The 13,595-nt window shown below is 44.4% G+C and overlaps 1 protein-coding gene across 8 annotated transcripts in view; it reads right to left on the minus strand.

Annotated features, from left to right (window-relative positions):
- kidins220a (kinase D-interacting substrate 220a) overlaps positions 1–13,595 on the minus strand; it is a 45,984-nt gene that overhangs the window by 14,224 nt on the left and 18,165 nt on the right. For all 8 annotated transcript variants that reach the window (XM_034576005.1, XM_034576011.1, XM_034576006.1 and 5 more), the window contains 2 exons: positions 11,751–11,895; positions 11,355–11,517 (listed from right to left, as the gene is read on the minus strand). In XM_034576005.1, the coding sequence (XP_034431896.1) occupies positions 11,355–11,517; positions 11,751–11,895 (308 nt within the window). The remainder of the gene's footprint in view (positions 1–11,354; positions 11,518–11,750; positions 11,896–13,595) is intronic.

Here is a 13,595-nt window from a genome sequence, read left to right on the forward strand (position 1 = left end):
CTGCATTAGCGGCACTGGAGACGATTCCAAACTATATCGACAAAAAGAGTGCTGTGTAATGTCCACAAGAGACACCTGGGCAGTGTGGATGGGGATATTAAAAGACACGGATGAAGGGCGGAGTGTATGTGTTTGTCCAGTACATGCACATTGTGTGTATGTGTGTGTGGGTGTTTGGTTCCTTTTCCCATGAACTGTATTAACCCATATACAGGCTGAGAGAAGCCTGTGATTTTTCCCAATTTCCAGCTGGCTTACTGCTGTTTATTTGTGGGTCTGCAGACACAGACCAACAGGAGCCAGTGACTCACACTCACACACACACACACACACACACACACACACACACACACACACACACACACACACACACACACACACACACACTTCCTTTTGCTATATAGAGATCAGCCTCCCAAGACTTTCTAAGGAATCTTGAGTCTTTTTACAGGACCTTCTAAAATGGCTCAGTGGTGTATCCACAGTTTGGTTAAACCCTGAATTCTTAAATTAGAGCGACATCATTATTGGCTACTTCAGATTCTGGATAATCCTGAAGGCGACAATTAAATTCTGCCTGCACATGTTTCACCAAACACATGCCACCCTGCAACAATGCCACACGACAAGATAGCTACAACACCTCATATTTCGCTGACATTCATATTTGCTCTTGAAAAACGTGGAGTACAGAGCACAGACGGCTGCGACTTCCAAAGACAACCAGGGGCCGGTGAGGAGAACAAATCAAGGGCATCCATCACAAAATTACACCCAGACAGATGGAAAGAGGAAAAAAAGTGAAAGTGGAGAGTCAGAGGTCCATTCCTGACGTTCCCAGCAGACTGGTCAGAGGTGTCTGCAGGAGAAGCAGGCCAGGAACAAAGTGGAGCTCACTCTTCAAACTGGCCTTTAAAGATATTTGGTAAAGATCAGAGGGCGACAATCAATGTATGATTAATAAGAAGAGTTATAGAAATACTAGAGAAGGAAGGAGAGAACAATAGAGAGAGGACAGAATTCCTGATATACTAACGAACCAGACAAATTATGGTTCATTAGACTGTTTCTAGCCAATATGTTGAACTGCAGAACAAACTAACCATTAAATGCCAACAGCAGTTTTTCAGTGAGGTTTAACCACTGTAAATGTCATCCTTTGCAGATAACAAATGATGAGTTGTTGGCCTAGGCATTACGCAATGACTTCATACTTAGTCATCCTCACTGTGAACAGATGATGCAGACAAAATTAACAAAGCCATTCTTATCAGCAATCACCCAAATGACAAGATGGATGTACGGGCTGGAGCGCCAAGGAAGCCGGCGTGCTACTTTCAAGCAGACCGAGGACGAGTGAGATAAAGGCCGGCAGGCATCCCGGCAGCCGTTCCTGCACAATGGCTCCATTGACAGGAACCAGCTTATAGCTGTGGCAGCACAGGCGCTTAGGTCCAACGGCTTTCTGTGTGGTGTGGCCACTGAGAGCTTTCTGAGCTTATCCAAATGCTAATAGGTCCCAAAGTTGACTGGAGCATAGCCTTTCTTCTCCTCTCAACCTCCCACACGCTGCAGCTGACGGGAATGAGCAGAATTCATCGCTCTACCCCTTCCGTCCTCTCTTTGGGCAGTGAAACTATGAATGTGCCACTTGACTTTGCTTTACAGCTGCCCTCTGTGCTTACGGACGACATGCGCACGCATGTCACAAAGAGGTGGTCTCGCTGCCAAACATTTCCATAAAGGGGCCCAAAGACAGAGAGAGATATGTGCAGAACAGACAAACGTCTGTGCACATTGTGTTTGAGAAAGAATCAAAAGAGTTTCAGTGGGAGACACTATTGTGACCAGTACAACAATGTGTGGGTGAAGAAGTTAACCAGGCCCAGGTCCGACACATTCCTCTGCTGGTCAGAGTCATGTCCGAGCCGCTGGCACAGTGTCTGCCAAGCGCGTGGATGAAACCAGAGAGGCCCTCTCTGGGAAAACAGTGGACAGGCGGACAGACCGGCATGCTGGCGCGTGGACGCAGCATCAATGCTGAGAGAGGTTATTGTTACAATGGAAACTGCCAAGACCTCCAGCACCCCAAAAGCAGAGGGGGAGAGAGCAAAAATATGTTTTCACTTTAGATGACGCCATGTTCTTTGTCTCCTAAAAATCCAGACATATTTCCTTGATTTTAATCAAATGCTTCAAGTAATGTGGACACTCTGTGTCTCTGCTTTCCCCTCAGTCTCCACCTCTCTCTCTTTCTCGCTTCCTTGCCTTGGCAGTGCCAACTGACGACTTGTGGCAGCGTCTGCTTTCCATACACAGTCGTGGCAAAGTTTAGTCCAATAATTGAGACTCTCATGTACTAAGCTGGACCTGTGCATCCCAAAGCAAACCACAGAGACAAGCAGGCTAATGGGAAACACACAAGACTGATAAAAACCCAGCAGCTTGGGAGCGAGCGGCCTCTCGATGAGACGGGCTCAGTATTCAGTGGTTCCCTGAAATGTTGATTAAACTCATGTGTAGCACCGAAACGGAGCCTTCTTGTTCCAGACCCCAAAAACCTTAACTGAACCCTCCACTCGGAGTAACTAAGGCCTCATTCTTGACAAACAGTAAAACACTAAAACCTCAGCGTGGTGATTTATGCACAAGAGGACAGTTTGGAGCATCACAGGGCCATGGCAGAGTTTGTTCATTGTGACACTAATTTCACCACAGAGTTCATATCAGCGCATGTGGTAGTGTGATAGCTGTAATGGCCAGCTGATCGGCTGAGTATGGTGCCAAGTTAAATGGGCTGGACTGCTAAAGTGAAGACAAATGTGCTCCTCTGCAGCAGACAATACATCTGGAATCAGTCTGTATGGAGCTAAAATCCATACAGTCACTGATGAATGTGACAAATAAAGATTCAGGCTGAACCGATAATCCTCTGTTTGACTTAACACAATGGGATGTGTGCATCAGAAATATGATGAGAGGGGGACGCAGGAACGTCGATGAGTGTTTGAGCGTTGGAGAGAAATGGAAGGAGAGGGAGTGAGAAGAAAATGCTGTTCAGTAAAACGGATTTCTACAAAAGCTTCTGAAGTCCACTGTGTGTCGGAGTAAAAAACCTCTTCTGATTATTAAAAACTTTCTGCAGAACCTGGGGCACATTGCTCAAGAGACCCTCGCAGACAAATCTGATATGTAAATCCTTAAGCTATACAGCGGCTGGCAGCATGAGTGCCTTATCAAGTGCTGCTTTAAAGCAAAGATGGGGTAGAAAAGGACACTAGTGATCCCTCCCAATAAAGGCTTAATCTTCAATTCGCCTTCTTTGGGCTCACTCGCTTGCCAGGTCGTTCTTTGCCATTTCAGAGTGATTTCTTCACACACACACACACACACCCTAAAAGGACCTGACTTTCATTGACTTTTAGAGGGCCAGGATGTTAATATCAGTTAAGGACCGGATGTGTTTGTGTCAGTGTGTATTTATGCACGTGTGTGGCAGCCAAGTGGCGAATCTCACTGTCGTCTTAAAGGTCATCGTTGACCCCCTTGCAACCCTGGGCTGCTATTTATAATGAGTCCCCCCCCAACACCTTCCAGCAGGTCCAGCACAATGAGACGGCGCAAGAAAGAGATCAGAAATAGTGCTCTACACCAGAGAAATACCAAAGTACGAGGCAGACGTCTGCTTCTCAGCCCCCCACGTCAGCTTCCACCTCAGTGTCACGTTTAAATGTTAATCAAAAGCTTGTCGTCACTGATAGACGACCCTGTCACTTTAGAGCGGAGGCCGGTCGAGGCTTTTATAACATTTGAAATGATTCTTCGCATAGAAAGGGGAACAGAGCAGTTCTCTTGTTTCAGACCAATTAGGCTAATCCTTCAACCTCGGCTTACAGGCAGAAATGAAAAGGGCTTTAAGGATTTTCTGACAAAGAATGCAGCATGACGTTCTTTCCCTCCTCACGTGGTCGCCTCCACACACAAATACTGTATACAGACACGTATACACAATCAAAACCTCACCTTGCACACACACACACACACTCCCTCCTGTGTCACCTGTACACAGCGGCTGACTTGTTTTTTTTTCTTTTTTTAAACTTTGAGCAGCTCAGCAGGGGTTGAGTGTTGGTGGAGCTGGCTGAGGCTGATTCATGCCTGAGTCACCACTGCCAAACAGGGCTGGAACGACAGTTCAGGCTGGACACACACACAAGCACGCACGCCGTTTCACCCTGTTTTTATAGCATCAAATAGTTAATTAAAACCAAACTAACTGTAAGGATGCCTGAACATCCATCAGTGGGATAAAAAAAGACAACATCTTGAAAAAAATGTATTTCACAAGAACATTTACTTTTTATTTTGGCCCATGTCCCATCCACTAACACAGAGGAGGCGGGTTTATGGCCTATACTGCAGCCAGCCACCAGGGGACGCTTTGACATCATCCATTTTTAATACACAGACTATCACGAACACACACACATACATACACAAAAAGCTGGAATCAGCAGAGGACCAGTTTCGCTAATGTAAACAGCCATGTGGGACCCAGGGGGACGTGCATCAATCTGTATGTGTCCACCACCTGGTCTATCTCACTTGGAGCAGCAGCATCACCTGAGGCTGTGAATACACCTGAGACCTGAGCTCACCAATGGCGAATTCGTCTCGCAATAATCCTGCTGGTATCTGGTCTGATCCTCTACAGTTTTCACACGTTCGGATTCCTTTATCTCTTTTCACCTCCTGAGATTGGACTCTTTTTTCCCTCTTTATGCCCTTTCTTATCTCTTCCAACCCCTCTCCATTTTCCATCTTTATCTCATGCCAACCATACATTCTTTTTTTGACTCTGTCTGTTATTTATCTGCTCGTCTGCTTCAGGTAGGCAGTCAGCACACGCTTGTGTGTCGACTCAATGCTGGCTGGTATCCTATCAGTGATGGAGCCAGAGCTCTACCGAGACCTAGGTGGCTTCACACCAGCCTTTACAAATACACACGTCTTCTTGTTCTCCTGGTAAATGGCGTCGCAATGAGCGATCGAATAACCAGTTTTACTCCGTCGTTCACTAAAATACCTCCTAGAGGGATTTAGCACAAGGGCAATGGGCTTCCTAAAGCTGCTTTCAGACATGCACTGAACTCCGTAGTCCCTCCGTATTTTCTCCGGAGGATGTCATGCGTGAACGTAAATGTTTTCATGATGCTTCTAGCCCGCAACAAACGCAAAAATGAAAAAAGGGGTGACACACACATAGAAGACACTGACGAAGATGTCAAGAGAATTTGTGGTGATAAGAGCTTTGTCTGTGTGTTATCTACACAGCAGAGTTAATACGTGACTTCCTGTCTCTGTCTGCTGCAGCCCGGCTGAACCACCTCTCGCCTGAATAATTTGGAGGATTTGATGCTGTTGTGAACGCGCGTCTGTGCAGAGAACCTCCCACTGTGTTGTGCATATGGGAAAGACAAACTGCGGGTAAACTCCGTAGCTATTTCTCTGGACTTTACCCGCAGGTCATGTCTGAAAACGGCTTAAGAGGACCCGGAGAAAGAGAGAAACAATTTCTGAGCATTTGAAGTTTGTGCACGTTACAGAAAGTGTCACTAATTTGATGGGGATTCACATGCATAATAGGCCGCGTGGCAAAGAATAAAGACTTTTCATTCGGGGGCAGGGAAAGTTAAAAACTATTCATTATAAGAAAAGAATAGGATCTCTCCATTCTTTTCCTATGCAGCCAGATATAAGAGCTTATTAAAGGATTCCACATAAAGGGAATCACCCGCATGAGCTTTGGAACAGCGCTTTTATCCCGGCAACCAAATTACAATAATTGTGCCAATTAAAGTAATCCTGAATGAAGAGAGTGTCATCTTAATGTTTCAGTGCTTGGGATAAGAGTCTCTCTAATTAAGACTGAATTGCCTGGCTACGTATTCACTCAGAGTGTGATTAGTGCAAAAGTTTTGAAGTGTCCAAGAAGTGCCTGGCTAGTCATGGTTCTGAAAGCGGGGGGGGGGGGGGGGGTTTGAAGGGGAATTCAGGGTCAGGCGAACAAAACAGAGGAGAAGAGACGACGAAGGGAAGAAAAGAATAAGAAAGTGATATTCTTCACAAACTGTGAATTAAAAAGCATCACGTGCGCAAAGATTTGTAGGTGATTAAACAGCGACACCGCAATGAACAGCAATTCCAAACACTAACCAACCTACCTTACCTCTCTGCTGCGTTCTGCTTCCTGTGCCGCGTGAACGTGTGCTGTGTGTGTGTTCCGTGCATACGTGTGTTTGTTGAACGCAGCCTGCATCTCAGGGTCTGATTAATTACACTGATTCCCAGAGGAGTTGGGGGTGACATATGTTCTTGCACTGGTGTGAGCTAGGTGTGTGTGTGTGTGTGTGTGTGTGTGTGTGTGTGTGTGTGTGTGTGTGTGTGTGTGTGTGTGTGTGTTACTTGCATCCGCTTTATGTGTGATTTGAGGTGTGTGCATGCATATGTTCAATCACAAATGTTATAGTGGCAAATACTGTTTGTATGTACGTTTGTTTTAGTTACAGCATGCATGTGTTTTACCACAAATCCGTGTGTCTGTGTGTGTGTACTTATACAGATATCTTTGTGAGAACCATTTTGAGCCCACAACCTACAGAGTGGGGACATTTTGGCCCGTTCTCACTTTCTGATCCTCTTTTAATGGACTGTTTGAGGGTTAAGACTTGGTTTTAGTGTTAGAATTAGGTTTAGGTGAGAGTTAGGCATTTAGTTTTGATGGTTATGGTTAGGGTAAGAGGCTAGGGAATGCATTATGCAAATTAATGTCCTCACTAAGATAGATGTACAAACATGTGTGTGTGTGTATGGCATACCGGTATTTGTGTGTATGTGTGTGTGTAATGAACAGAAGATTCAGGTGCAGTGCCAGAAACACACTTGTGAGTGCGGCTGGGGGCATCCTGGCACAGAGAGGGCACCAGATGTCAGAGCAGTGCAGGAACCTGCTCAGTGGACCAGTGACACTTTTTTTTTTTTGAGAGCTGAAAACGGGATCTGGGCGTCCAGGAATAAACTCTCTGAGGAGCTGACTAAACCTGCCCTCATTCATTATTGGGTCCAAATCTGTTAACCCCTCATCTGCAACAAGGTCAAAAAACAATCACCACTAAAAAGAAAAACACCTCAGAGACACTGACTGACACTGTAACAGAATGAAGACACCGTATGAACAGTAAAAATACAAAATAGATGTGTATACGCAGTGTTGCTAATTCTAAACGAGCTGATCATAAAAATCGAAGCAAATTGTTACAGGAAGGTTTGACGAAATCTAATCCGATTGTGTTCTTAGAATGGGACATGCAATTTAAGTGAGGAAATTTGGTTGTAATTGAATTTAAAAAAAAGGATGCAATCCCCCAGCAAGACTACCAACCATGTCACAAAGGCTAATGGAATTTAAAAAATAAAGGTGAGTAGATATAAAAAAAACTAAACAATAGTAAAGGTCACAACAACAGCCAGGAAGTGTCCTTGAACAAGATCCAGAAGGTGAACTTGCACCCTAACTTGAAGTCACTACACAGAGGAGCTTCCGCGTAATAATGGCTGAGTGTAATGTAATGACTCTAAACAACATCAAGGAAATAAACGTACAAAAGCCTATTAAGAGTATTTGGAAATGGCAGGGCTGCTTTAAAGCAATAACCATGAAGCAGGAGAGAGCTAGGTTAGCTCCAGTCATTAAGTCTCTAATGGCCGCTAAAACCAGGAACAACTGACTCCTGAGAGACACAACACTGAGAGGGAAGAAATGATATGGCTGAAATGATAGTCACAAGGCTGCAGGCTCCAAATTCAATTTGCCAGGGAGGGAAAAAAAGAAAAGAAAACGGCATTTGAATGGTTGGATTTGGCGTTGTTAATTTGACAGCTACAAATATGACGGTCAGGACAAATGCGCTCCTTGTTCTGCTTCCTGTTGAGTTTCTGCTGTGACGCTGGCTCACTGCTCAAGCTGTAATTTATAGATTCCCCTACAGAACTAACAGAAAACTTTAGTTATGCTCTGTGTGTGTGTGTGTGTGTGTGTGTGTGTGTGTGTGTGTGTGTGTGTGTGTGTGTGAGACAGAGATAGAGTAAGTTTCAGTGTTTTGAGCCAGTATCTCCAACAGACAGTGCCATCTTTGTTACACAATGCATTCCCCCTGCTATCTTGAGTTAGTCTGGGCAGCTCCCGCTCTTACCATTAATGACAGAATTGCTGAGGTTATTAACCGATTACACATTCTCCATCAGATTAGGGAAGGCTGTACTGGCCCGCTCCCTCTATGGGAATTAGTGCAACACATTTCTCTTCACGCCGTGTCCTACAATGACACCTCACAGCACCCCATCATGGACGCTTGTTATTGCCAGGCAAGCTAAAAACGGCTTTTAGCTGTTTTGAAAGCGTGTGTGTGTTTCTGGGAGATATGAGGGAAGGTGGGTGAGTGTTTCTATTTTTTCCCCCTTTCCTAGGAGTTCAGGTACATGCCACATAGAGCGGCTGTCTTCTTCTTCACTAAGACGCACTCTGTTATTCACATAAGATTTCTGTGTTGTTCAGTGGTTTAGTTTTCATTTAACGGGCTAAACTGAGAACAACTCCTGGCACATAAGCTGCATTCAAATCAGATAGTGGATACCTGACCCGAGCGGTAAGGGGCCACGCTGGGTGAAGACAAAAATTTTGAAATGATATTCGGGTTCAGGTCAATTGGCTGGGCAGATTTTTGTCTGTAATCAGGGAGAACAAGCAATAACCATGTGTGTGTAAGGGACAGGGTGCAGCTTACATAACTGCAATGGGCTCGGATTGGGTTCGGACACAAGGAACAGAATGCTTGTTGGGTTCGGGTCGGGCTCGGTTAATATTCTCTCGGTTCGGACGGGGTTTGTCACAAAAATGTCAAATACAAGGCTCTAATTTTATTTTTACTGGTGGAAAACGGCAAAAAGAAAACACCTTCAGTCGTATCGTTCTGATGCTCTGTGTAGTGTGGCCTGCCGTGCTTTAGTGAGCCTTACAAAGAGGAGAGAAGAGGAAGAGCTCGCTGCCTTGTGACTGAGATGCAGGGCGACAGTTGACCTATAAGGGGCTGACTCACCCCCATGTTCACTTCACCACTAATATATTCACTTAGTAACGCTCAGGGGATGTGCAGTTCCGCTGTGAAAAATTGGCTGAGCACAACAACTCGTACACACATGCATGCTAAAACACAAGGAACCTGCGTGACGTTAGTTTCAGAATTAAACAAACAAAAAAAGCTCATTATAACAATAATAATAATAGTCGAATCTATGAAAAACACAAGCAGAAGTATAAGCGATGTGTGTACACATGCTGTACGTGCATGTATTTATATACACTGCTGAAAAGGAAAGCAAAGAGAAATAGCTATCCGTTTCTCAAACAGACAGACAGTTAGAAGAAGGGGCCTGAGGTTCTGAGAGGCCAGTCAAGTGCTCATCTATCGCTCAGGGACAGAAAGACCGAATAACTCATCCAGAGCAAAAAAAAGGGGACGTAAAGAGCCTCAGATCATAAGAAAGAGGAAGAAAAGAGCAAGCACGGAGACAGAAAAAGATACACAGACAGAGGCCAGAGTCTTATCAGCTGAAGATTAGCGCATGAGATAAGGCCTCTAGGCAAGGCGTTGTATTTAGCCTGTTTGAGGCTTCCTGTCATCATCATTAAGGGTGCTTCTGCGACGGCCACTGCGGGAAACAGAGCAGCCATTTGGAAAGACACCCAGTGAGGAGGGAGATAAAGAAAGACAGGACTGTTGGTCAAAAACAAGATGAAGGCTATATTAAGTCTAATGAGCAGTGTAAGCACAATATCATGCTGTAGCGACTGCACTCGAATCCAGATCCAGTGTGTATCTAGATCTGCCAGTTTTATTTTCCACAATAATTATGGTGAAAGTGTGGATATAAGGTTTCCACTATACTTAAACATGGTAAAGATATAGAAAGAAGAAGTGTTGTGACATTTTTCCCACAATAACAAAATACAGAGATCTTGCTCGTGCAAAAAATACAGCTACAGCCTTCTGAGTCAAATGGTTCTAATCTTTTATCTTGTGCAGCTGTCACTCCTTAATACTTCAAATGTCACATGTAATACTTAACTTAAGCCATATAGAAGAAAAATGGAAGGTATTGCCTATTGTCCGGTGAAAACCAAACAGCTAATGAGACAGCAGCTAGCCTGGGAGATGGGAGGAGGGAGGTTTGTCTGCTAAATCTAGCTGGCTGACTGGTTGACAGTAACTGTCTGTGACACTTTCCTGCCGCAGGAGCTGTGGGTGCTAGTGTATTGTGACAGAGTGCAACCTTTAAAGGCCAACGACTGATGCACAGCAGCACCCAAACCCAGCGCTTCAGCCGGCGTCGACCCTCCTCCTCTCGTCTGTGTTGAGCGCGTCAAACGGCGCGTCCATGACCACACACAAATACAAAAGGCAGAAACACTCACACTGTGTGTACACACACACACACACACACACACACACACACACACACACACACACACACACACACACACACACACACACACACACACACACACACACACACACACACACACACACACACACACACACACACACACACACACACACACACACACAGAGAGAGAGAGAGAGAAAGAGAAAAGAGAGAAAGAATTTCCCTTTACTGCTCAAATGAAGACGTCTGACCTTCAGTTTTCTCTTGTCCAGCTTTTAGGAAATTATCCTTTCTTGAATCAGGTCAAGGCTATAATAAAGTCATTATGACCAATTACAAAATAGTTGCCTATTAGTGTGGCACTTACAGGCACCATGTACTGATGTGGCCCACATGACAAAGAAAATCCTCTACTGCCACCTGATGGTCAAAATACTCACATCTCACTTACAACTTACATATCTACGTGGTTATTTCATTAAGCCCAACACTGATGATGTTGTTGTGTTCTCGTTTATTGATCTACTTAGTGAGCATCTAGTGTTTTATTGTCAGAAGCTGGGTCACTTGGTCAGATGAATCCGAGATTGATCTAATTTTTGTTAAACATGCCCTCATTTGGTCAAAAGTGTGGCCCAAGTTCAAAAGACAAGGGATGGAAAGACAGTGAAAAAAGAGGGGGGGAAAGTGAGACACAATAAAAGAAAGAAAGAAAATATACACAGATGTGTGTAAGAGGGCTGTGCATCTGTAGATCAGATTAGCAACGAAAGAAGTTATTTTATCTGTGTGTGTGTGTGTGTGTGTGTGTGCGTGTGCGTGTGCGTGTGTGTGTGTGTGTGTGTGTGTACCTCTCATAAATGGTCTTGAGAGCGATCTGGTCAGACACTCCTTCATTCTCCTCTAGAAACAGAATGATCCATGACGTCCTGTAAGGCCACTCCTCTGTCAGGTTGATCCATGACGCCAGACGATCCCAGTTGAAAATGATCTGATTGGCTCGCAATAGACGACCTATCAAAAAAGAAAAGAAAAACATATATATATATATATATTACGTGTGTGTGTGTGTGTGTGTGTGTGTGTGTGTGTGTGTGTGTGTGTGTGTGTGTGTGTGTGTGTGTGTGTGTGTACACACACACACAACAACCCACATCACAAACCAATCATCTATAGAGGCTTGTTGTCCAGGTTAAATCAAGGCTCAACAACTTTGGTGCTAATGTACAGAGTGATTTATTTCCTACCTGTGATAGAAACAATGTTGAGCAGCCTCCTCATGGTCTGTGGGCTAATGTCACTGAACCAGTCTTCAGTCACCAGCAGCTTGGTGAGGTCGAATGACATCTGTCTGGTGACGGTCCTCTGCATCTGGCGTCGTCTGTATGTGTCCTTGACGAGTACACAGTGACAGTTAGTCTAGTTAGCATAATACTGGAAATTACTGTCTGTATCTGTTTGAAACCACAGTTTCACTTGTTTCAATGATGTCTATTTGATGCTGAAAAATGTTGGATCTGAGTCAGAGTTGGATTGTTATATAAGTAAATGGCAGAAATCAAACCAATAAAAACGGTATGAAAAGACAAACAGGAACCCAGGATCTTAAAACAATACAGCCACAGGAGACCTTTATCAGAAACATACTCTTGAGCTAAGTCTTAAAATTGTATCTCTAACGACAATACCAGAATATTTCTCCTGACCATGGCCAAAGTTTCAGATTTTATACTTTATACTATATTTGTGCATCATTTAAGGGTCAACATGTGATCTTAGGGCATGTCATCATACAACCTAGATGGCGTCCAGTTATACATTGCTGGGTCTGTTTTTTTCTATTGCATCAAGATAACCGAGCAATGGTCTACAATTAAGGCACAGTGCAAAGGTCTGAGACCACTTTTCCATTCTGGGAAAAAGAGAAACTGTATGTGAAGTGGTGTGAGTGAAACCAAGTAATATTTTCTTCTTTTTTTCTCACACTCAGCACAATCCATATCATCTCCTCGTGAGCAAGACATATAATTCTGTGTGACTGCAAATAAAAATCAAAGAGCCACAGCCCAGAGTTGAACACTCATGACACACAGGCGAGCTATTGACACAGATCTACCGGAGAACATCTGTGATGATATCAGACAGCTGCCGTGGTCATGAGCCAAGATGAGGCTTTTGGTTGACTTTGAAGTCGTAACGCCAATCTCATGACCTCTTTCACAGAGAGATGAAACATATGGCCACCACTCAGCCCGGCCTGAAAAGGTCTGTCAGACGGTATCGTACAGTCAGCCTCAGTGACCTGACTGTACAATATGTATTGATTTTTTTCTGCAGGTCTAGATCTTTACTGCTATTTTTTACTGTATTTGCTCACTGGTTCTCCTTCTCCTCACTGACACATTGGTCAGTCATTGATGTTAATAAAATATCTACACACAGAGAAGGCGAAAATACTGAATGCCAAGTTCTGGATAATAACCTTTTTCCTTGTAAACAAGATTTGTTTAATTCCGATAAATGGAAATTAGATGGTGGAGATACTCATAATGTCATCCACGACTTGAGAAGCCACATGAAAATGGAGAGGCACTAATTGATTTTCCCCTCCTGCCCTCATCTGAAGCTCCACTTGTAGAGAGAGGACCCTCCTGCCAAGAGCGAGCTAGTGGCGGAGGGCAAGTAAACAGAGCACACTGCCCTGTAATAAAAGGGCAGACACCAATAATTGACGGTACAAGATAAACCCGAGGTACAAACAAATGTCAAACAAACAAACAAGAGAGGGAGGTGGGAAGGAAGGAAGGGGGAGTTAGCGGGATGGTCCCGCAGGGAGGGTAGGAAAGCATCAGCGACAGCAGCAGAGTCACTTAGCCTCCTGCCAGCAGACCTGGTGCCAGTGTTTTGTCACAGGGACCCACTGCTGCTAGGCCTTGTCATTAGGCTGTGGCAACGCAGCAGGAAGGATAAACAGCCATTACATCAATTACAACAGGAACCTTGGCCGCACACCGAGCACCTCTCTCGCTTTTTTTTTTTTCATCTCTGTGTATCTCCCTCTGTCCTCTGGACTTTGAGATGCCCGCCAACAC

This window comes from Hippoglossus hippoglossus, chromosome 22 (genome assembly GCF_009819705.1).
Source record: "Hippoglossus hippoglossus isolate fHipHip1 chromosome 22, fHipHip1.pri, whole genome shotgun sequence".
Taxonomy (NCBI): Eukaryota; Metazoa; Chordata; class Actinopteri; order Pleuronectiformes; family Pleuronectidae; genus Hippoglossus; species Hippoglossus hippoglossus.